Below are 26045 nucleotides of genomic sequence, written 5' to 3' on the forward strand. Positions count from 1 at the left end.
TTCTATGGCTGAATAATATTCCATTTTATGGGTATACCACATTTTGTTTACATATTTGTCCATTAATGAACATTTGCAGTGTTTCCACCTTTTGACTATTATAAATAATGCTATTTATAATATTAATGACATAAACATTCATGTACAAGTTTCCATATGGATATATATTTTCATTTCTCTTGCGTAGACACCTAGGAGTGGAATTGCTGGGTCTCATGGTAACTCTTTGCTTGGTCATTTGAGGAACTGCCACATTGTTTTCCAAAGTGGCTGCACCATTTTCCATTCCCACCAACAGTATATGAGGGTTCTAGTATGAGGATTTCAATTCTGCTCAAAACTTGTAGATGTTTTTATTATAGCCTTCTTAGTGGGTGTGAATGGTATCCCATTGTGGTTTTGATTTATACTTCTCTAATAACTAATGATGTTGAGCATCTTTTCATGTGCTCATTGGCCATTTGTGTATCTTCTTTGGAGAAATGTCTATTCAGATCCTTTGCCCACTGACTGATGTTTTCAGCATCAACTTTCATCACTCATCTCTGCAGTCTTTGTTACTATTTGTTGGATAGCTGTCCACGTCACTGTTGTCAGATAAAGACCTTTATTATTTTATGTAAAAACTGTTTCTTTTATCTTTTCTGAGTTCCTTTTCTGACCAGGTTCTCTCCCCCATCTCTTTTCCTTATTTTAGGAAGATTGCAATGGCATATTCAGAATTAATGTAAGTGTCTCCAAGAACTTAAATTTAAAATTAAGACCTGGAGAGAAAAAACCTGGATTTTGGGTGCCCCGTGTTTGGTAAGATATCAGAATAACATTCTGAAGAATGCTATATTTGTCAGTATTAGGTTTTAAATCAGTATAATATGTCATGAAAACTAAAAATAATTCTTCTAGAGATGTTAAAATGATTTTAAGTAATACAATGTAAAGTACTGAATTACAACAGGATGCAAAAATACGGTAAATAAGAGAGCAAGTGACACAGTGAGTCCTAGGTTGCTTCATGACACCAATGAAATATCACCACAGTATTTAAAAGTTTAGATCTGGATTTGCATGGCTTTACAAATAAGTGAGGCTTAAAAAAAAGACTTTCAATCATATTTTTAATCAAATTTTAATTTAATTCTTTAAATTAATTTAATTTTTAAAATTTTTTAAATCAAATTGAAACTAAACTCATCATCTAATATAACTTGTATGTTAGCGATATTTTAATAAAAATCTTAAAAAATAAAAACTAAACTCATCTTTAAAGGAGGATCTGATGTCCTCACAATAGTTGTAGAGAAGCTACCTGAATCATAAAGCTATTTCAATTTTAAAATCTATTAACATTGAAGGATTTCCATTATTGAAACACTGGAAAGGAATAGTCAGTAATGCAATTGATTATTTCTAACTCTTTCTTTAAACTGTATCTTTCTTGAAAATGACTTTTCAAAGCATTTACATCACAGCTAGAAGTACCTAGTACCTTCTTTCTCATCCATTTTCCTAATGATCGTGAATGGGATTTCTCAGTCTGCTTCATTGATGAACCGAGTGTTCTCTCAACTTCATTTGTCCTTTTAACTCGTCACCTGTTTTCTTTTTATTTCATTTTACCTCTTAGAATAATGAGTGAACCACAGCAACTACTCAGCTTTTGTCACCATTGTTGTTCTCTTACTAAATGTCAAACTCTTTAAAAGGAATAACATTTCACCCAGTTGTACCCTTAGGACTCATTGTTACTGCTTTGGCATTTCTCTAATATGAACTCCACTTTTATAAACAATTCAATACTGTTTATATTGGGTTTTTATTTTTTAAATACCAAAGCATTATGAAAAAAAGAGATTCATTTTAGATGTGTGGCTTCAGCATGGGTAGAGAAGTAAATAACACAAGGGACTATCCTTATCCCAGTGCTAACTAGGAAAGCAGTCTAATTTACATTAAAATAAAAAATTAAAGAAGCATAAAAAATTTATTTTTTGTGAGGTGAAAACTCATTAATATACCATAAATTATTTATTTATATCAGGACATCAAATAGGAGTTTTTCCCTACTGTTTTGGAATTTTGGCTAACGCCTCAAAGCTGAGGTTAATAGGAGATACTGTGTCTTTATATTCTAAAGAGAGCCACTACACAACCCCAGCAGAACTCACTAAAAGATTATCCACCTCTATCATCCAGTTCATGTACAAGAAAACACTACACTCAAAGATAACATCATAAAGTGAACGAACTCAGTTGAGAGTGCTATGGCATCCCACCTCCCTTCATCATGGAAAAAGGTACTTCTCACCCCAGCCAAGTAAGTTCCCCCAGGAGGACTAGCTGGTACCAGAGATCAGCAAGACAAGAAGAGAGGCTCTGTGGGTAAGCTGCTCCTCACTGTCTAGCAGGGCAGGGTTATCTGATGCTCCAGGAAGGCCGAGTCACTGCCTCAGGCCACCTGATCTGAGCCGTCTTGATGGATCCCTGCTGTAAAGAGCTATGTACTGGGGAGCAGGTGCCCCTATTGGAAGAGGGTATGGGTGTGTTTCCAGGAGTGGGAGGTGAGAATCACCTAGAGATTACACTCGTAGCAGGGATGGCACAATGGGGCATCCTTGTGCTGGGGAGTGTTTTAAAATATAGTGTGTTAGTGGAAAATTTGAGATCTAGTAAGGTCAAACAGATTGAGATACAATTACCTTTGAGAAGATAGCTGTTACTCACAGTTCCCAAGAGGAGAGACCATGCCACACCATAGGAGGCCACACAGGGAAACACGGGGATCAGTCGCGGGGCAAAAGGAAAGGGACTGTGGGCAAGAGCCTTTACTGTAATTTCCCTGGGCAGGAATGAGCAAGGCAGAGCAAGCAGGTTTAGGATTGGCAAATTTGATCATTTCAGCGGGTTCTGGAAATAGGGCTGTCCCTTATGGTCTGATACCTGGGCCTGGGGTAGTTAGGACAGATGGATAATGGCCCAGAGTGTGATAGCCCAACAAAGGAGGGGTGTGGAGGTATGGACTGTGGGTTGGTGGGTTTGCGTTTGAAAAGCGCACCCTAAAAGGGACTCCTCCTTAGATTGGGAAGAGGGTGATAAGGGAGGAAGGAGGTCAGGGGTTGGGCAGCCCAGAACAAAGTGTGTCCAGCATATGTATTTAGGACAGATGATAAGGTACCAAATTTGCAGAAGCTAGAAACATGGTTAATATACAGAGTGTTTTTAGGAACACACAAATGCCCTCTAAGAAAGAACAATAGCTGCCGTGACAAGAGCACCAATGGCCAGAGTAGAGTCTAGGAGCACAAGAAGCAGATTCTAATTCCATTTTCCTGACTCCTGTTTTGTAAGAACCACAAGGTCACCCAAACAGGAGTGGAACAGAGTAGCCAACACTCTTCTTCCCTCCGAAAGCCACTGTTCAGGCTGAGCTGCTGAAGATGGGATCCTTGTACCGATTATGAGAGCCAAGACTTGCTGTAAAATGGAGTGGACTTGTTAGAATAATCTTATAACTGAAAGTGACCAAAAAGTTTTGGGATCTCCTCCAGATGTCAGAAAGGGAGTTAGAACATACTGGAAGGCAGTGTTGGGAAAAAAAGTAAACTTGTTTCTAGTTATGCCTTATGTTATTCAACCTATTCCACAAAGCCAGCTACCTATGATTTTAAAAATCAGAGTTAATTTAAATGCAATGTTTTTTGTATGTTATTGTTGGGGTTTCAAGTTAAATGATGCTTTAAAAGCTTAAGTGAATAAAAGGCATCACTTGAACATCATCATAATAGCTTTTGTCCATTTGTTCAGAATATTGTGACTTGGATTAATTTTAGTGAAAGATAAACCTTCCATCAAATAAATGTCAGGTGTAATCATGATAATTTTTACATTTTCCTTCTTTAGTAAGCTTGTCAAGAGTTAGCAGCCCAAAATTTTGTAATTTTATATTGACTAATTTATGATTAAGAAAATAACTTATATCTGAGAATTGTCCTAGAGAAATGATATGATAATTATAATTAGGACATAAATATGTACTACCTAATTCTGGAGGTAGTCTGGTTTCTGTATTTTCTCTTCAGATGAATACATTCATTTTCTTCGGAATCACTCAAACTTGATGAGATAAAAATTACCTTGCTAAAAAGGATTAAACATATCACATATTGTAAATATTGTGTGTTTTCTTTTAAGCAGAGGTCTAGGATAGAAGAAAATGAAATACATGAGAGAAAAATCAACAAAGTACTGAGTTTTACAATAAATGTATTTTTTGAGTGCTTACTATTTGCAAGGTATTATGTTGTCACTAGGGCTATGGCCCCTGTTCCCTAGGAGCCTGAAGTCCAGTAGAGAACAGAAAATAAAATTGTAAATAATTTAATATAATATGCTAAGGGCTTTGATGCTACACTAAGCCCCTAAACTCACTTAACACTCACCTGAAGCTTACCTCTAGGTAATTTTAAGTTACACAGAAGGTCAAATTGTTGGAGAGTCTAAGGCTCGATTTGCTTATTAAGAAATATTAAGCATATTAAGAAAAAGAATATAAAATTACCTTACTTTTGTGTCAGTTTGAGAAAACCATAGGACTATGTGAACTCACTGCTGGGCTTGGAAGGGGCCTGTGCCAGGGAAGCGCCTGAGGTGAAGTTTCTCTAGTTTCCTGGTGTTTCAGCCGGGATAGGATACAGACAGGCAAAGGGTTAGTGACACACACAGGAGAGGCACCTAATCCATGTATGATACGACCAGGGAGAAGGACCCAGAGAAGACAACCAGTTATCTTTGGACTTACGGAGCTGAAACAGGGAGGGGTTATGGGCAGGGGAGCGGGAGGGCCTAGGCAGAAGTAAGGTGCCCTAAGTTGAGGAAACTCTAATTTGCTGTTGCCAAAGCACAAGGCAAAAAATGTCAGTGCATTCTAGAAAGTACAAAAAGTTCTGGTTTCTTTAGACTAGATGGCAGAGAAATGTAATAAGAAACAGGATGCCATTTTAGACAATGTCATTCCTGCATTTCCACATCCATAGACAGAGGCTAAGTTCCTCTCCGCCATGGTACCCTGTCTTTCCCAGGGGAGGAGCAACTCTCTTTATGATCGTGGGGACCTTGGAGCACTTTTCACTGGGAGGCAAAAGGCTGACCAAATTGTGAGGTCAGAACGAATGTCTTAGTTTTCTGGATTGTGTAGACAAGATAAGAATCTTTTAAAAGTTAACCGGAAAATATGATATTTAAACAGCCTTCCAAATCAAGGAAGAGCTATAGGTAAAAATGACAATACTGGATTATGTCTGGGATTCACTGAAGTCCTCTGTGGTTGTACGTAAAATTTTAAACTTTCTAATTTTAGGTGCATGAACAAAGCGTAAACAAACATCTTACATGATTAAAGCTGAGAAATTCTAATTTTTTAATGTGATATATTCTTCTAACTATTTAAGTCTGTGATTATCTATTGTATTTTCCTTGGTTTAGCCTAAAAGTGTATTTTTAACATATTCTAACTTCTATTGGATGTGAAATATAAAACTAGCTTGGGTTAGTTAAACTAGCAAATTTAGCTAAAGAAAAGCTCTTTTACATAAAGAAAATGGATGAGTAAGAAAGTTCAACATCAGATCTGAGAACTGGCTCATTGGTTTTAAAAAAAACATCCTTATTCAAGAAAACATCTGTAGAATCCTTATATCTGTCTGCTATAAAAATAAATTTAATTGAAACCGCCAAAGGAAAAATTGTTGGAGAAAATCCGAGAATAGGCTATACTTTCATATTTAAAAAATGTAAATCAGAATCCCAAAATATGAATTTCTGAGTGGGGCTTTTGCACCATGTAGAAAACATTTCTACCAATCAGCCTTAAATCTTTAGGAGCAAGTCAGTTTCAGTTTTATGTTTTCTTATTAGATACTCATTTAGTATTTACAAAAAAAAAGAAAAGAAAAGAAAGAAAATTACATCCCATGATTGGTTTGTGGTTTGAAAAACATAAAAAGTTGTAGAAAAATGCTAAACCAGATTGCCCTCAGACAGTTACCTTTTATGAAGATTAAATTTTGATAATGAGCTAGCAGGGGGGAAAAAACAAAAATTTAGGTGGCTTCAGGAGGCCTACTGTCTTCAATAATCCTGAGCTCAGTTCTCAATCATATTCAAGAAATGTAGTGATCATCATGATTTTCCAGTGGTTGTCTGACTCTTTTCATTATTTAAAATAGCTTCTAATTAAGGGGAAAGGAAAAAAAAAACACTCAAATCTATTAACAATAAAAATGGTAGCTAAGAACCATGATCACTGAGGGAAATGGCAATATAGTAGACTGGATCACTTTGTAACTGGGAAGAAAAAAAGTATAAATGTCAGAAAAACAAGAAATGAGACATCCCCTTCCTCCCAAAAGTAGTGAGGCAATAGTGTTTTAGAAATCAGGAATTGGCTGTGAGTGTAGACAGCATACTGTGCACTGTGGTCTACAAGAAGTATCTACTAAGAACACTCAGGAGAGAAAAAATCCAACTGGGAGAGAGTGATCTGGAAACACAGCCTATGAGCAAACACGTCTTGCCATCTAACCGCATCACTACTTTGCAGCATGATGTTCATAGGAGGCCACAGAATGGAATAAGTGGCGAAATTCTGTTCTTTTACACTTTCTGTACTAACACAGGGAATTGTAATTTATGCCTTTAGAAAGACTTTCAATTATAAAATTAAAATTCAGATCCAAACTCCAATGCCCCTTTGAGAATCGCCTATAACAATTTTTAACTAGAAAGTGTATTTCCAGTCTTCCGTATAATCAGGACAAGCCAGAAACATGTGCAGATCCTCTAGAGCCAGAACTCAAGTTGTGTAGCATTTTGTCATTTTCAATTGAGAGCACCCCATCATTACCTATTAACTGGTTATATAATTAATAAATTATAACAGCGCATCATTATGATTTAGCTAAATCAAAAGAAATGCCATATAACCCACCTTCCAAGTGTTAAATATACCTTGCACCTAAGATTGGAAAGAGCTATAGATATTTGCCTTAGGGTGCTTCTCATTGGAATTTCACAGAACATTCCTCTTTCTGACTTGCAGGGCGAATCCTAGGAACTTTAATTTCGACAATGTGGGAAATGCTATGCTGGCATTGTTTGAAGTTCTCTCCTTGAAAGGCTGGGTGGAAGTGAGGGATGTGATTATTCATCGTGTGGGGCCGGTAAGCAAGCACAAGGAATCCTTTGAACACAATCCTTTCAACAGCTGCTTTCACTTTGATGAATAACTGTCTTTTTCATTTATACAGATGCATGGAATCTATATTCATGTTTTTGTATTCCTGGGTTGCATGATTGGACTGACCCTTTTTGTTGGAGTAGTTATTGCTAATTTCAATGAAAACAAGGTAAGAATTCTCGGTTTGAGTACCACAGGCTTTACTCGCTTCTAGCCACTCACTCTGTGCTTTCTTTTGCACACACAGCATGATGTCGCGTTAAACTGTAATGTGACTCGTGTAAATAATCTCTCTACCTATTTTACAAGAGACCTCATTACTGCCTTTCAGGCACTTTATTTAAGAGCACAACTCTCTTGCTAAATCTCCCCCTTTGGTAACAGTGTCATTCATTCACCAGTTGAAAGGTGCATCTCCTCTTGTTCAAATTGAAAGGGTGTCCAGCAAGTTATTAAAACACCGTAGCTGAAGCTGGTGCGCTGGTTGCAGGTAACATTACTCTCACAAAATGTAAATTGGATGCTTCTTTGTAACTCAGTAGGTAAACTCAGCATTAGGATGAGGTTGGGAGGAGGGTAGAAATTTTAAAATCTAATTCATAGGATAAAAGATTTTCTTATTTCGTATAAAAACTTTATATGCTTTATAGGAAGCGTGCTGCATTCATAACAGCTCTAATGAGCAGTATAAGAGCTCATAAATGGGAAAAGAGCAAGTGAGGTTTTCTGCCCAAAATATATGAGTTTGAGAGAGAACATTCTATGTCATTCTTCTGGACGTGGCTCACATGTCCTCTGCTGTGTAAGGGCCCGTCTTCTGAAATCATAAAAATTGAGACTTATGTAGTTTTTGAGCACACACTACGCACTAAGGTTTTGATATGTTACTCTCCGTTCTCACAACTCTGAAATGCACAATTAAAGAAAAACAGCCTACAGAGGTAAAGTCACTTGTTTGGGGCGTATACGGAGGAAAAAAGGGGGCGGGAATTCAGAAGTGGTGCCTATTACTGCACAGCCTGTGCTTCTTCAAATTCAAGAATAGGAAAATGTCAACTGTCATCCTGCGTTGAATTAAAGTTGGATGTGCCTGCATAGCACCGTGCTGCTCCGTGTTATTCACAGCTAAGATTGAGTCACAAGCGTTCACATCAGAGCTCTTTGGTTTGGGTAGCTAGCGTGGGACTGTGTCATTCACAGTCCCCCAGGCTCCACTTGTGTGGTACCAGATATTCAGTCAATTGACACCTTTGATGTGTGCCGAATGAGAATGTCATTTTGTTCAGACTTTCAAAGGGTGTGACTTAAAAATCCCCCCTTTGGACTTCAACACTACTCTGACCCACAGAAATGGGATTTTAGAGTAAGAAAGGATAGAGATGATATCGCCCAGCCCCCCTATTTTACTTTAACACATTCATAAATGAGTTTCTTTAAGCCCTATACTGTGTTCAGTTTAATACCAAGCAGAAAGAGAAAGATGGATCTTTTTAGATGCCTTTGAGCCATGTAATGGAGCAGACACTGGGAATGCCAGAATAGGCGCAGAAGCTAATCAGTCAATTAACAGAGTTTAGGCACTGCTTGCTCGGGATGCCATCTAAGGCTCTGATTTCAGAAGAATTAGGTCCTATGGCCACTCACAATTCAGCAGTATAAATGAAACAACATAAAATGTTAAATAACTGGAGACAAATGCAGCTCTTGAACTTAGAGGAATGGCTGAAGTAAGCAAAATAACAGGAGGTCTACTTACAACACTGGCTGTGTTTATTTCCTGAAGGAGGAAAGAAGCATCTTTGCCTGAGAAAGGGAAGCATGCTCAGAAGCTCTCTAAACGGGTGTTTAAAGAAAGAGGGAAAGTAGAAGAAATCGTATTATCAGACATTACAAACTTGATTAGTTAGTAGAAGATATAAACTTCTAAATTATGTGAACTTTTTAGAAAAGATACTTTTCAGCAAGTTTTTTAGATGGTAGCACATGAGCTGCTATATAATAGCCTTTATTTATTTATTATTCAATAGATTTCTTTGATCGCTTACTAGGTGCCAGACACTGCTCTTGACCCTGAGAACATTACAAGCTAAACAAAAAAGATTTCTGCCCTCGTGGAGCTTACATTCTAATAGTCATACCCAAAGGTATATAAACAGATTTCCAAATATATAGGCAATAGAGAGATATGAAGATAAAGCAAGTTCTGGGGACCAAGTTTTCATAATTCAGCATTAGGCAAAATTGTCTTCCCTAGAAAATGGAACCTTAAACAAAAAGTTCAAAGTCTATACCAGTAATATGTATTTTTTTGTTTCCCTAGTATAAAACAATATGTTTAATTAATATATTTAATTTCATAATAATAACCTTTTAGAGGTTTTCATGTATTAATGATCAGATGATATCACCATGTTATTCTTTTGGATCCTTTCAGAGTTCAACTTTTCAAAATATCTTTTTCTCTATAATAAGGAATAGTATAAATGTGTATAGCATCCAGAGAACAAGTATTTGCTTGCAGTTAATGAAAAATGTGGTTTATCAATATTAATATCAGAAAAAAAATAATTAAAAACAAATATTAAGAATAAACAGTGTAATGAAATCATTGCAAAAGAAACTAATCACCAGAAAAGTATAAAGCTCCTGAACCTTAAAAATACATGAAACAAAAATTAACCAAATTATTTAAAAAGCTAATGAGTCCAAAATCATAATGACAAATATTAACATATTTCTCTAAGAGACTCATAAATCAGACAGGAAAATAAAGAAAGAAAACAGGAGATTTGACACACACAAAAAATTTGTTCTACTGGACATATAAAGAATGCGGACCCCCCACAATTTTCAAATACAAAATGTATACTCTACGAAGTCGTAAAATAATAATTATCAAAAAAATTGATAATGTGTAGAATGTGTTCTTTACCATAACAATAAAAAGATAGCAAAAAAATCCCTCAGAATTTGGAAATATTGACAACATTCTAAGTAATTTATGAGTTACAGAAGAAATCAGAATAGAAAATCACAAAATATTTAGATAAATCATTTATAAAAATCACATATATAAAAATTCACAAGATATAGATAAATCAATAATTAGAAGGAAATTTATAGCTTTAAGTGTATATATCAGAGAAAAATCAAAGATTAATTAGTAATATGTCAAATATACAAATCAATAAATTATAATAAAAATAACAGTAAAATTGAAGAAAGTAACAAAGGACAGAAATGAATGATACAGAAAACAAAGTAACTACAGAAAGCCTTAAGAATAACGAAAGCTATTCTTTAAAAAAAAAAAAAATTGATAAACCTCTCACAGCGTTGAACATGAACAAAAATGTGGAAAAGGAAAGGAAACAAGCTATAATAAGTAAAACCATGTTGGAATTGTTACAAGGATAGAAAATTAGACTTACAGAACGGAAAGCCCCAGAAGTCACCTCTGTACATATAAAACAGAAGTAGCACAACAAATCATTAGAGATGAGACCATCAGTAAGTGAAGCTGAGGTAACTGATTGTCTAAATGTAAGAAAATAAAATAATATCTCTACCTCATGGCACACTCAAAAATGAATTCCAGATGAGTGAATGATTGAGCTATGAAAAGCAAAGTATAAACCATTTTTAAACTATACAGAATTTATTGTTGACCCTGGAGTAGTTGTGGATTTCTGGACATTAACCACAGTGAAATCCATAAAGAAAAAAATGTATAACTTAGATTACATTAAAATGAAAAGTTGCTGACTGATCAAAGACACATTTTATCTGAATGATAAAAGCAAAAAAAAGAAAAACAAGAGAAAATATTTACAACTCACATAACTGATAAAAAAAAAAAATAGTGTCCAGAATACATTGTGAATTTCTACAAAACATCAAAAAGTAAATATTGAAATACAAAAATGAGCAAAGAATATGAACAGGCAATTCACATAGGAAGATACAGGAATCACCACTTATACACATAAAAAATGGTTCATCTCATTAATGTTAAAGCTAAATCATGTACACTTCACACCCATCAAATGGCCAAATTAAAATGTCTGGTAATGTCAAAGATTAGCAAGACTATAAGGAAATGGGAACACTTGGAAACTGCTAGTGGCAAATTTTCTTGGTTAGCCCTCTTTGGACAGCAACTTAGCAATATGCAGTAAATGTAAAGATGCATAAGTTCCTAGACCCCAGCAATTCCTCTCCTAGAGATTCAACATGGAGAAAGGCTCATAGATGTTTACCATGAGATGGTATGTGTGATTATTGCAGCACTGTTTATAGTCCAGAAATTTAAACTAAATAGCTTCTGATGTATTGGTACAGTGGTCTACTACTCCGTGAGTAGTGAAAATAAACCAATTAGATCTAGTATGTAGTTGTTTGGAAAACATAGTGTTCAATGAAGGTAAAAATAAAATGAATAAATAAGCACATATTGGACACCATTTATATAAATTCTTAAAATTCAGAACAAATATTATAATACATTCTCATGTATTGATACAAACACAAGCAGGAAAATTCTGGAAACATGAGGAGGATATTCCCCTGAAGGATTGTCCTTAGCTTTGAGGAAAGCAAAGAAGAATTTGAGTGCAGATGGGTGTTTTGTTTTTCCCCATTTTTTTTTTCCCTTTCCCTTATCCCCCCATCCTTCCCCCCAACTTCGAGTCAAGCCGTTGTTTCTCCGTCTAGTTGTGAAGAACGCAGCTCACTGGCTCATGCTGGTATTATGAGCCTTGCGTTCTATCCAGCTGAGCCAGTTGGTCACGGGCTGCCAGCCGGCCGCTCACAGCAGCCCAAGGCAGCCCAGCTCCAGGTGGAGCTGTTGTTCTCATTCTAGCTGTACAGGACACAGCTCACTGGACCATGTGGAAATCGAACCGGTGAGCCCGGTGTTAGGAGCACAGCGCTCCAACCACCTGAGCCACCCGGCCACCCCACCCAGTTTCTTAAATTATACTTCTGCCTATGTAACATAATGTAATGAAATGTAATATATTTATGTGTATTTTAATGAAGTACTCTATCATATAATAAAGAATATCCAATCCCTTTTAAGCCAGTTGTCACAGCACTAGTTTCTTAAAGATCAAAATTCTGTGACTTTATACCACTTAAAAATAGTTTTGCAACTGCACATACCAGAGTGATTTTGAAAAAAAATTGTGAAGACATAATACCCTTAACCAGAAGCAGCAACACTGACAAGATATAATTTTGCTGCAGCATTTTCTACTATGAAGTAAAAGGAAACTAACCACTATTAGAGTGAAGATCCCTTTTAGAAAATTTAATCATGTAAAAAACCTTCCTTAGATTTTCCCAAACCTGAATGTTATCCATGTTCAAAGATGCCAATTGAAGACTGCTGAATCTTCTCCAAAACCTGTGGCCATCCTTTATGGGAGTCCTTTCAAGACCAGGTTTGAGAATTCTGACCATATTTATCGAACCACCACAGTATTTGAAGAATATCTTTATTTTAAACTCCCAAATTAGTCCTGTTTGTATCACCACCCCATGTGCAATGTCCTTGGTGTGGAGTACTTGACACAAGGCCTTTTTCTGCTTTCCTTTGTTTATTAAGGGGACGGCTCTGCTGACTGTAGATCAGAGAAGATGGGAAGATCTGAAGAGCCGACTGAAGATAGCACAGCCTCTTCATCTCCCACCTCGCCCGGGTATCAAAGATGCTCTGATTTTATTCATGTCGGGCACTAGTGTTCATGATTCCCCAGGAGTCTAAGATTTCAATTAAAATAATAATCGTGAGGCCACTAGGTGGTTGTGCATAAGTTAATATAGAAACAGGCTCCAAACTACAGCTCTCTCCATAGGCTATTAAAATCAACCACCCAAAGGCTGTGCTTCAGTGCTCTCGGGATAAGCCTTAATGAAAAAATGAATTTTTAAGTAAAATATATTTGTGCTTGCTTTTTCAACATATGAGTGAAATGTATTAAACTGACAGAAATTGAATGATGCGGTTCTCCTTCCAATACAGATGGCGTCATGCACCATTGTTTTAAATATTCAGAGCCAGCCATTCCTGCAAAACACTACACAATAGGTTGAACTGTAGGGGAAAAAATGTAATGGGTTTTATGATGAGCATTAAAGAAAATGAAAGACAAGAAAATAAATGTGACCTATGTCTAAAATGCCCTGGCCTAAACCTTTGTTTTCCAGATAATGATGGTTTTAGAGCCAAGATGTATGACATAACCCAGCATCCATTTTTTAAGAGGACGATTGCATTACTTGTCCTGGCTCAGTCGGTGCTGCTGTCTGTCAAGGTACTTTGTTTCACCCTAAGACTCTGGGAATGAATTTCTTACTCATTGGTGCATCCAAGAATATTACAAGTGGCTGTATCCACTCACCATCAATCTATGCTCTTTAGTATAAAAAATTAAAATCCACAATCGTGTTTAAATGGGAGAAAGAAGGGGCAAGTCTTTATTTGCCCAGTGGATGTGTGCAAAAACTCATGTGCTGTTTCTGTTACAGTGGGACGTCGAGGACCCAGTGACTGTTCCTTTGGCAACAATGTCAGTTGTTTTCACCTTCATCTTCGTCCTAGAGGTACCATAATGAGTCAGTGGTACAGTGCACATTAATATTCATATAGAGATGATGTATTCTAGAACTGTACACTTGAAACCTGTGTAGTTTTGTTGACCATTGTTATCCCAATACATTTTAATTTAAAAAAATGTAAAACAATGTCCTCCTTTGATGGCACTTTCAGCTCTGTGTTCCATTGCTTTTGAAGTCTTTGTGGGGTGGAGGGGAGTAGCATGCTCTTAGGTAATTTCCTTCTTAGGCTATTCTGCTTAACGTGAACAAAGACTTCACTTTATAGTTCAAATTTTTCTAACTGCAGGAATTGCTAATTGCTGTTACTTATTGTATCAGAATGTTGGCCTGTCTAGCTATGTGAGTTCAAGTATTTAGAGCGAACTACACAAACAACTGTATTTCAGGGACTCAAACTGTAATGTGAAGGCAAAGGGAGTGGTCCCAGACAAGATTATTTTAATATACGGTCCATGTCACATCTCTTTCCAGTGATACTCTTCTTCTTCCAGCAATCTTCTTTGAAATATAAGCAGATTCTTATTTCATCCTGTACTGTTTGATGTTTCCCAAAATCTGTGGTCTTTTACTTAAGGAAGAAAAATGTCCTGCTATCAAACTAGTCATAAAACAAGGACAAAAGAGTGTGGAGAATATAGATGTGTTTGTTACCTCGTCAGCTTTTATATATGTGTAATAAATTCTACTCTTTGGTTTCTACGTCCTTTAAAAAAATAATGTGACTCAAGTTAATACATTTAAACATGTGCTGAACACTCAGCCTCTGTTTACTCTCTTTATTGTGTTTCCCAGGTTACAATGAAGATCATTGCAATGTCACCTGCTGGCTTCTGGCAAAGCCGAAGAAATCGATATGATCTGCTGGTGACATCACTTGGCGTCATCTGGGTGGTGCTTCACTTTGCCCTCCTGGTATGTACACAATTGACGTTTATTTTAGTTGATAATTTCAGTCCAGGTAACCCTGTTTCCAGTCTCATTTCACTCCATGTCAGCCAACTTTCAAGTGTCAGATTAGCCTCCCCCAGATCCAGCCATGACCCAGATGGGCCCTCGGACATGCTAGTACATGCACACATGTGTGTATGTGTGCACACACCCATACTCTTCACACAGACAAAACCCAGCCACTCAAATTTCTGGAGTGTGTGATCTGGAAAGAGAAGTGCCTTCAAGTTCTTCTGGCTTAACCCTCATTTTCACAAAGGGTTGGGGGGAGAGAAAGAGAGAGAGAGAGAGAGAAACACATTGAGAGACCTGTCTAAATTCACATATAAGCTAGTATCAGAGGACTCACACCCAGTTTTATGAGCTCAAGTGTCAAGTGTAGCATCCATGCTACAACATTATAACCAGGATTTCACAGTGTGATTCTCGGGTACTTTGTCTGCCTTATTTTCTACTAGACATCCAGCTGCCATTTCTCTAATCATTCCCCATCTCTGTACCTGAGTTCTCACTGTTGTGCCTAAAGTGCCTTTGGCCTCCATTCATTCTGAGGTCCAGCTCAAAATATACAGCTATGGCTATACTTCACCATGAACTCAGGCCCTGTTGTCCAACAGAAGTAAAATGTGGCTACAGATGTCATTTTAACTATTCTAGGAGCCACATTTAAAACATAAAAAAGAAACAGATAACATTAATTTAATATATTTTTAAACTACCATATCCAAAGTATTACCATTTCAACATGTCAGCAATATAAAAAATTATGGAGAAAGGTTACATGCTTTCTTTTATACTGAAAAATTGATTGAATGTGTATTTTACATGTATAGCATGTCTTAATTTAAACTCCTTACATTTCAAGTGCACAGATCTGGCCTCTCAGACAACCTGATTCATTTCCTCAAACATTAAATGGTTTTGAGCGCTAAAGATGTGGTAGGAACTGAGAAGAACGTAATAAGCCAAACAAAGATAATCACTGCCTCATAAATGGTACAGTCTGGAAAGTTAGGTAGCATTTGTTGACCGCTCCCAAGTCAATGAGAATTACAGCTATGGTGAGGGAGATGGAGAAGGGACACGCATTGCTGTGACAACACATTGCAGTGCAAGATGGCTTCATCAGAGAGGTCCTGGAAGGCATCCTGAGGGAGTGGTAATTGGGTTCATTCTGTAGGATGAGGGGAGAACATTTCAGGCAGCTGTCCCATTGAGGGAAGGGTACAGGAGAATAGACAGTGTGACTGCAGTAGAAGGAGCCAGCAGAACAAGGTACAAGATCTGTGTGAGTAAGGAAGTGTGAGACCTCTCAGGACCTTGTGGCCCAGGTGAAAGATTTGGCTCATCATCCTAGAAGCTGTTGGGCATTATCACTTCCAGAATGCAAAGTGAGAAGGTATCTACAATAGGTTTGGAGCTAACATGGAAAAAAGGAGCAGCAAGGCCCATGATTTTATTTTTCTCCAGATAAGTTGCAGCCAAAGCCACTCTGTCCAAGCAGAAGAGCAGAGTATGCTTCTTAATTCCAGATGTCCCCAGATAGGAAATCGCACACCAAAAGGACCAGCGTGCCTCCTGTGCCTGACTGCTTTTTGTTCTTTAAGAACCTCTGGTCCTGGAAGCGTGCTCATCTTCCACTCCATTTTGCAGTGGACTATGGTGAACGAAGATGCAGTCCTGGTTCCCATCCAAAGACACTTCTATGCAGACACATGCATTTCCTTGCTCCTCACCAAGGATCTCACTGGACCCCCTTCCCAGGGCCCATACGTGACTATTGTCATTTGCCAGGCAAGGCTCCTTGAGAAAAATCACACTCTGGCATCAGCTTAATGCCACAGTTGTCACTGTAGGTATAGTCGGCGGGATCTTTGTTTCTCATGTTAAGCTTTCTTAGTCATAAAGCACCTGAGTCATCTCTTACTTTTGATCACACACGTGCAGGAAGAGCTGAATGTGTTTCTGAGCAGGGAGGATATCTCTGAAATCACTTAGACATGTGGCTGGCTGGTCTCCAGAGGTCTCCAGAGACCTTAAGTCAGAAGGAGTCTGATCTCCAGCAAGCTTTTCCAGCACCTGTGCTCCCTCTGCCAGGATTCCTTTATCTCCTGTCTCACTGGACTTCCTCATGTTGCATTGCTATCCTAAGTTGTTCGTGCTCCTCAAAAAAGCTGGTCACTATGGTAAAATAGGTTTTAAAACACAGAATTCAGCTGAGCAAAACAGAGACTGAAGTTTCATTTAAGATTTGATTTTATAGCTAATATGTATTCATGAGTTTTGGCAGTGACCTTTTCAGCACCTTTTTTAGATAAATTTCTTATAGGAATTCTCACATTTTATTAAACTAATTATTCAGTAGACTTCACAGAAGGCTTAAAATGAAAAACAGAACTATAACAAGATCTTTTGTGCAAATGATGAGAGGCTTTCTTCTGTTTCAATTTCAGAATGCTTATACCTACATGATGGGCGCGTGTGTGATTGTCTTTAGGTTTTTCTCCATCTGTGGGAAGCATGTAAGTATGTTGTGAAGAATTCTGTCGAACGTTCCACAGACAGGGAACAAAAGAGCAATGACTGAGTGACTTCAGCAGTCCTTCTGGAGTTCAGGCCTGTACTTAACAAAGTGCTGGACATCATAAGTAAATTTTAAATATTAAAATGAATCAGTAGCTTAGTTCTCTTGTAATATCGTTCCTGAATTTATGTTGTCTTTTTAATTCTTCATATTTGCTAAGTGAACTCCGTCATCAACTAAAGATAACATATCAGGCATGAAAGCAAAAACCAGTGGTATTTCTTAATAGTTCTTTATTTTTATTGTTTTTATTTTTAATAAAGCAATTTCACTGCAAAGAAAAATAGTCCTTAATGAACATCCATGATTCTATCATCCCAGATTTCTTCATATTTTTTGTGAATGTTCATACATACATTCCACATATATTTTTCAGATTTTAAAGTACCATTTTCTTTTTTGATACTAACGTTATGTCTTGTACTTTCTATATATCAACAGAATTAATACATTTAAGATTTGAGGGTATTTAGTATTTTAGCATTGTTTAGGTTTGTTTTTATGAACATCTGTTTGTGGAAGAATCCTGAATCTACTTGCTACAGGCCAAAAATATACAGACTTTATCATACAGAATTAGGGAACAAGAGAAGAGAAAACAGAAGAATAAAAAAATCTGAGGGTGGAATTTTTATTAATTTGGCTGAAAAGGCAGGACAGTTTCAAATATGAGTGGAATTTCTCTTTCTAATGGTTTTTGAATAATATTCTGATATAATATCTAATAGGAAGCAATTTTCAAATGATATCGTGAGGGTCACTCTTGTGCCAACCTGCTTAAATGTTATTTACTTCCTATGTTCTCTACAGCTTAATGAATTGAATATTCATATTCTCTCTCCCCTCTCCTTCTCTTTCTCCCTCTTTCTCTGTCTCTCTCTCCCCCATCTCCATCATCTCCATCTCCGTCTCATGTCCATCTCATCCCTCTCATCTCCATCTCCATCTCATCTCCATCTCCATTTCCATCTCCCTACAGGTAACACTAAAGATGCTCCTCCTGACGGTGGTTGTCAGCATGTATAAAAGCTTCTTTATCATCGTAGGAATGTTCCTACTGCTGCTGTGTTATGCTTTTGCTGGAGTTGTTTTATTTGGTACTGTGAAATATGGAGAGAACATTAACAGGTTGGTATATATTTATTTTTCTATTTATTTTTCTATTTTCTATCAAGCAAACTTCTTTAGTAATGAAATCATGAATAAAAACCTGAATGGTTTTTTATCTATTAAAGATAGAAGGGAAGGGAGAAGCAATCAGTTGGAAATTGAAATAAAATAAAATGGCCAAATTTTAAATGACATTTTTCTAATAGAAAACAGTATGCATGCTTAGAAATCTTTGAAAATTTAGAAATAAAAGAAAACAAAAGAATCCATAAGTCTACCACCATTCAGGAATAACTAATAATATCCTGGTGAATTCCAGTACTTTTTGTCTTCCATGTACTGTCAAAAAATGACATATTTTTTTAATTAAGTAATTTTGAGGTGGCATTGGTTTTTGTTGTTGTTGTTAGCAAAACGAGGGAAGTTAGAACCCCCAAAATGATTATTACATATAAAAGCATTTTTCAAAGATTATCTTAAATTTTGTGGAAGCATCTCATAGTTTAAAAGAGAAAAGTCCTTATTCAACAAATTATATACAGATGTGTTTTGTTGCAGAGATGATTGATTTGATGTGTGACAGCTCCACCTTTTATAGCATAATCCACAGGAAAGAAGGAATCACTTTTAATTGTCAACACTTGCTCCCTCAGTCATTCAAGACGAATGGCAAGAAATTGGTGGCATCATGCTAGGGTTGGGTTATTCAGACAGCTATACTTGGGGGAAAGTATAAATAACAAACAAATAAGAGGGTATAACCTTTGGAAATGATAACTTAGCAACCAAATTTTCTCTAAAATTCACTTATTTTGGCAGTGGCAAATCTTACTACTTCATGACAACTATGTTATTCATATTCTTCTTTTTCCCTTGAATTAGACATGCAAACTTTTCTTCAGCTGGCAAAGCTATTACTGTACTGTTCCGAATTGTCACCGGAGAAGACTGGAACAAGATTATGCATGACTGTATGGTAAACATCTCTTCATCATTAACAATGCCAAGCAGATGAAACTCTCTGGCCATGCACTTTTGGCAGCATTCTCCTATTTAGCAGCAAGACTTGGTGTACAAAACACATACCCTGGCTTTTTATTCCATAAAATTACATTCTTTTACATTACAATGTATGGACATACAAGAAAAGTATCCAGTGAACCCACCTTGAGCTATGTTGTAGTTCCATTTAACAAATATGTACCATGTGGGCATTGTTCTTTCCCTCCCACCATGTACATTTTTGGCAGTCAAGTATAAACAGAGGAATTCTGCTTCCTTACTTTATTCAACAGATATTCACTGATCTATCCCCTGGTTTGTAATGAGCCATATACTGGCTGCCAGGTCTTCAGTGATTCTAAGTCATCCCCAAAGAGTTTAGGTCGAGGGCTCTGAGCTGTACAACCCCTTTGGTATGTGTCCTCCCTTGTCTAGGCTAATTGTTCATCATCCTTCAGGTATCACTGTAAACATCAGTTCCTTCAAGAATCCTACCTTGTGCTAAGACTGCCGGTTATATGTTCTTACAGCACTCTATATTTCTCCTTTGTAGCGTGTATCACAACTACGGTGAGTTACTGGCTGGAGTAGTTTATTTCATCTCTCTCTCATCCTCCAAACCAATGCCATCCAAAAGAAATTTCTACAATGATGGCCATCTGCACTAATTCAGGAGCCACCACCATATGTGGTTATTGAGTACTTGAATTGTGACCAGTTAAAATGAGGAACTGAATTTTTAAATGTATTTAATTGTATTTAATGTTAATGAGCCTAAATTTAAATAGCTACATGTAGTTAGTGTCTACCATGTTCAAATATACAGCTCTCAGCTGTCAGGAACATGAGGGGGAACAAGGTCTTTGTCTTGCTTACAAGTCTATCCCCAATACTGGGCAGAAACCTAGCACATAGTAGGAGCTCATTCACTTTATGCATGAATGAATGGGGACAGAATGTACCAAATCAAATATAATACTAAGCAGAATTACATAAATTCTAAATAAAGAACAAGTTGAATGCCACGGAAATGTAGAACAAAGAGCTAGTCTCTCTGGCTGAAAGAAACCAGGAGGTTTCTCAAAGGTGTTGGCATTTCATTCAGCCAGTGAAGACTGCAGAGGCTTTTGAGTGTGTTTTATTCCATAACATTCCATAACGAACCATGTTCCAGGAATGACGATTATTGGCTTCTCCTTCCACAAGCCGAATGTGAATTTGCTGTGTATAACAGACCTTCCTTAATCTTAACCCATTACTTAAGTCAGAGAAAAACTTTTACATGCCCTTTTGTTTGACATTCCGCAGTTTGCATCACAGTGATGACTTGTCATTTGGGGCTGGTGGAGGTGGCGGACAAAGCATCTCTTAGAGGAAACTGGTTCATTTTCATTAAGCGTCTAAAATGGCGATGAACTTGGGATTCTAAAAGCATAACATAAATGAAATACTCTTTTGTATTTTTGCTGTAGATGATGTATCCAATGTATATAGCTTTGGAGAGATTACTTTGAAATTAATTATATTTTACATGGGTTAGGAATATGTTCATTAACTAGTCAGTTAACAAAAATTTGTATTCTTCTCTGCTGTCACTCTCTCCTCCCTGTTTCCCCCACTGCCTCACAGGTCCAGCCACCCTTTTGTACTCCAGATGAATTTACATATTGGGCAACAGACTGTGGAAATTATGCCGGGGCACTTATGTATTTCTGTTCATTTTATGTCATCATTGCCTACATCATGCTAAATCTACTTGTAGGTAAGTGATGTTCATTGAATATTTTTTAATCTCTTTAAACTCAGGTACTTAGATAATTATGTACAATTTTCAAGTAATTATCCTGGATTGCTTGGGGTGGGTGTTTCGTGGCATTAATTATAAATTGTTGCCTCTCCATCCAGAAGCTGAAAAGACCTTTGAAAGGCATGTAAATGACAGTTGATTGCAATTTCAAGAGTTGTCCTATTTACTATGATCATTAATTTCAAAAGAGCTCTTCTCGTGGATTGAGTTGAACAAATATCAGGGGGAGCTACCTTTAGAGCCTCAAAATGTCACATTTATGTTTTTGAAAGATACGTGTTGTTCACCCAGCTATGGGGCCATCCAGAACTCAATTCGACCTTTAAAAACTGCCCTGGAACTCTCAACTACAAGAGGGAGCCAGCTGGCATGAATATCTACATACACAGAATGTGTGTTTATGCTCATGACCCTCATGTTTTAGAAAGGCAAGAGCTAGATAAACAGCTTAGTCCAAGAGGAAAACATGCCAACTTGGAAATCATATGAAAAGCACTTTAAAAAAATTTTTGGCTTATCATGTAGGTGATAAAATTCATTATTTAAAATAGATGTTTTGCTTTTTCTAAAAAATGACAGATAAGCCTAATTGTCTAACTTCTCAATTTTTCTCTTTTTTCTTTCTTGTTTAGCCATAATTGTGGAAAATTTCTCCTTGTTTTATTCCACTGAGGAGGATCAGCTTTTAAGTTACAACGATCTTCGCCACTTTCAAATCATATGGAATATGGTGGATGATAAACGAGAGGTAGGAGAGTGGGTTGTCGTTTCATTCCCCACCCCAAAGACACTTATTGCCATATCTCAGACATGGTTTTGTGGTTGGCAATTGACGTATATTGAATTTTGAATGGCCATTGATGAATTGCAGAAAGCTGTCACTGACAATCCAGCAGAATGTGCTAGGGGAGGAGAGGGACAGACGTCCTCATGTCCCTTCCAACCACGAATGTCCTCTTCTTCAGGCATTCCGAAGGTCCACAAGGAAAGGAAACCAAGGGAGCTCTGAAGAAGCGAGCCTTGGGCTCAGGGCAGGAGAAAGGGTGAAGTTCAAATTCCGAAAACAACAGTATAATATAGACTGGTGATCACCTCAACCTCAAACTCCAATCCTGATTACAAATACAAAGGAGTTCTCTAGTTTCTGAGAGTTATTATTTTGAATTATTTTGGACTTAGTGTTTGAATGTTTTAATCGTGAAGCTTACCCAGCATTTACTAGAAGTAGCCAAAGCAGCAGCTGCTTCTCCTTCATCCTCCTTCTCTTCCTCCTTCCTCCTAACAAACACTCAGGCACAGTTCTAGGCACTGGAGACATACCAGTGAACACAATGAAAAGGTTCCTGTGTTCACAGAGCTTATGTTCTAATACGAGGAGATGAAATAAAAAGCAAAGGAATAATTATTATTTCTAGAAGCTATAAACACTTCGAAGAAGGTAATAGGGTAGAGAGGAGTTGGAGTCGGGGCAGACTGCTTGAGCAGGGGTGGTCATGAGGCCAGTCTGGGGAAGTGCTGTTTGACCCAATATCTGAAAAATGAGAACAGTTCAGCCATGGGAAGATCTGAGGGGAAATCCAAAAATAGTTTCAGGAGGAGTTGACTCAGGGCACAAAGACCAAGGAGTCAGAACAGGCTGAGTGAATGGGGGCAGGGGTAGTCTCCAGTGCTGGAGTCAGGGCCTACACGGCCACGCATGGCTTTCTCCACCCCCTTTGCTTGCTCTCCGCTTGGTACCCCCACTTCACCCAGGCACCCATCTCACTGCGTTTTCTCCGAAGACAGTGACTTACATGTACAGGCATCTCAGCTGGATCCACATACATGTACATCACTGCTTCCTATGGGAACCTGCTTTCCTCTGACACACACATGGAAGATGCACTACCTCTCACCTGGGAAGATGTTAGTCACTGACAGGAATTCATGGCTCCCCAGTTCCCCTGCCTCTTGCTCAATACCTTAGTTCACAGATATAGCCAGGCTGGCTGGCACAGTAAGTTTTGTTGCCTGGAAGGGAGTGACACAGGTGAGATTTTCAGATTCTGGAGCTACTCTGACAAGGAACCCAACTCTCTCCCGTGTGATTGTTCTAATAATGGAGAACACCTGAAAAGGAGTGATCAAGCCACAGAAGAACAACTTCACGATATGCATTTAGAAGTTCCTAGCATCCGGACTGAGTGAAGAGGAGGGTCGTGTACATGAGCATGTTCCGTGTTGGGGGCTGATGCATCACTGACCCACTGGGCACATGTGTCAGGAGAACACACGAGCAGGGTGGAGTCAGTGGAACGGGCAATGGGAAGAAAAGCTTGGGGAAAAAGTGTTGGGTCCAGGAGAGCTTTGTACCCTCCTTGGCTCCGAATGCTGCATGGTTGTGAAATCCCGTAAAACCAGAGAAGCATTGGCAGAATCTCCAAGTGCTCAGCTTTTTTTTCATTCAACTAATTTATTTTAAAGTTTATTTTTCAATTACAGTAGACATGCACTATGACATTAGCTTCAGGTATATATTCATAGGCCTTACAAAGGGCTCAGCTTTTATCTCCTGATCTTCTCAGCGCACATATCCCCACCCTACGCCCTCCACCCCTGCCCCCCCCTCCAGGGAGGTGAACAATCGTGCGAATTATGCCATCTTGTGAGAAAAAGCTCCAGGTGTTCCGCTGTGAAAGCGGAGGAAGCCTTACGGCCTCATGATGACTTACAGGTACTGTGCTCTGCCACCAGGGGGTGATTCCCACCTTCCGCGTGAAGTTCCTGCTGCGGCTGCTGCGGGGAAGGCTGGAGGTGGACCTGGACAAAGACAAACTGCTGTTTAAGCACATGTGCTATGAGATGGAGCGGCTGCACAATGGTGGCGATGTCACTTTCCATGACGTCCTAAGGTACGAGGGGGGGTGTCACACAGCTGAACTGAGTCCAGAAACTGAAGCTGTGATCATAAAAGGTCTTGTGAAATACAATTAACAAGTAGGTCCAGAACCGAAAATGCCACCTCCGTTGTGGTGCTAAGGCAAAGTCACACTTCTCAGGCTCCAAATAGCCTTTCTCACTGTCCTTTAGTGATCGTGTCCCCTCACAGGACGGGGGAGACACAGTGGCCTAACATCCCTGGGTGCCCTTTACTGAACCAGGAGCTCCTGAAGGGAGGAGGTAGAGGAACCTCAGAGAGCTCGAGCCCACCCTTCATCTTGCAAGGAAAGAACTTGTCCAGGAGAGATGAGTGACTTGCTCCCGAATACTCACCCTTTGTGGCCAAGCTGGAGCTAAAATCCAGATCTTCTCACTCGTGAGTCTGACAAGAGTTTTCCTGGCCAGCTCTGTGATGGTTGCCCCCCATTGGTTGACAAATTATGTTTCCCAGACATTTGATGATACCCAGACAGGACAAAGGGGCAAACTGAGGCCTCTTTGTGAGGTTTCTGTATCAGTTTGCTATGTCTGCTGTAACAAAATACCATGCACCGAATGGTTTACACAATGAATCTATTGTCTCACAGTTCTGGAGGCTGGAAGTCTGAGATCAAGGTGGCAGCAGGGTTGGTTCCTTCTGAGGCCGTGAGGGAGCATCTGTTCCACCCCCTCTCCCAGGTTCTGATGGTTTGCCGGCCATCTTTGGCAATCCTTGGCTTGTAAAAGCAACATCCCAATCTCTACCTTCATCGTTACATGACATTCTCCCTGTGAATGTGCGTATGCCTGTCTGTGTCCAAGTTTTCATTTCTATAAGGACACCAGTCTTGTCGGATTAGGGACCCACCCCATTCCTCATCTGAACTAATTACATCTGCAGTGACCTATTTCCGAATAAGACTCTGAGGTACAGGGGCTTATGGCTCCCAACATATCTTTTTTTTGGGGGATGGGGGAGGAACAATCAACACAGAACAGCTTCTTAAACAGGAATCCATGGATAATATTCAGAAGACTTGGAAAGGAAAACAATTACATCTTTATTTTCACTAATCATTGACTGGAATATAGTATTTTTTTTTTCAATAATGAATAGAGGCAACAAACTACAATCATATTGACAATTCCTATGTCTTTGTCACCAGTGGAAATCATAGATATTTTCAGATCACATTACTGCTCTGGCTGATATCTTAAAATATCTTTTATGCTCACCAGTACTTCCAAATTATGGTAGTCATTTCACCTCAGCTAGATGTTATTATTTAATGCAATAACAGAAACTCATAGACACGGACAATAGTTTAGTGGTTGCCAGAGGGTAAGGGGGGTGGGGGGGGAGGTGAGGGTAAGGGGGATCGAATATATGGTGATGGAAGAACTGACTCTGGGTGATGAACATACAATGGGATTTATAGATGATGTAATACAGAATTGTACACCTGAAATCTATGTAATTTTACTAACAATTGTCACCCCAATAAATTTAATTAAAAAAAAAAAAAAAAGAAGCACTTATGTTACGATATCACCCCTTTTCAAGGAAAATCATTTGAGAACTCTATTTTATACGATTGGTTGCCTTTGAAATAATGTGTATTTTATTTTGTGCATTTAAAACATTATTCCATGGGCTCCATTACCAAAGGTTTTCATGCCACAGAAAAAGTTAAGAACCCTCTACTGGCAGTAGCTATTTTCATCATGTTGCACATAACTGACAAGTTAAATGTTGGGTATTGTGTCACACATTTCAGGGGCATTCAGGTGTACTGAAATGATATACTTGTGATTGGAATTTGAAAAAAGACCAGCATAGGAAG

At 38.1% G+C, this 26045-nt stretch overlaps 1 protein-coding gene across 5 annotated transcripts in view; it reads left to right on the forward strand.

Annotated features, from left to right (window-relative positions):
• NALCN (sodium leak channel, non-selective) overlaps nt 1-26045 on the forward strand; it is a 294980-nt gene that overhangs the window by 260162 nt on the left and 8773 nt on the right. For all 5 annotated transcript variants that reach the window (XM_074329501.2, XM_074329500.2, XM_074329499.2 and 2 more), the window contains 13 exons: nt 698-804; nt 7094-7214; nt 7302-7400; nt 12840-12933; nt 13442-13548; nt 13763-13837; nt 14645-14764; nt 17254-17322; nt 18364-18512; nt 19377-19470; nt 21126-21258; nt 21936-22051; nt 24037-24194. In XM_074329501.2, the coding sequence (XP_074185602.1) occupies nt 698-804; nt 7094-7214; nt 7302-7400; nt 12840-12933; nt 13442-13548; nt 13763-13837; nt 14645-14764; nt 17254-17322; nt 18364-18512; nt 19377-19470; nt 21126-21258; nt 21936-22051; nt 24037-24194 (1442 nt within the window). The remainder of the gene's footprint in view (nt 1-697; nt 805-7093; nt 7215-7301; nt 7401-12839; nt 12934-13441; nt 13549-13762; nt 13838-14644; nt 14765-17253; nt 17323-18363; nt 18513-19376; nt 19471-21125; nt 21259-21935; nt 22052-24036; nt 24195-26045) is intronic.

Source organism: Rhinolophus sinicus, chromosome 16 (assembly GCF_057876585.1).
Source record: "Rhinolophus sinicus isolate RSI-liver-muscle chromosome 16, RSI-T2T, whole genome shotgun sequence".
Taxonomy (NCBI): domain Eukaryota; kingdom Metazoa; phylum Chordata; class Mammalia; order Chiroptera; family Rhinolophidae; genus Rhinolophus; species Rhinolophus sinicus.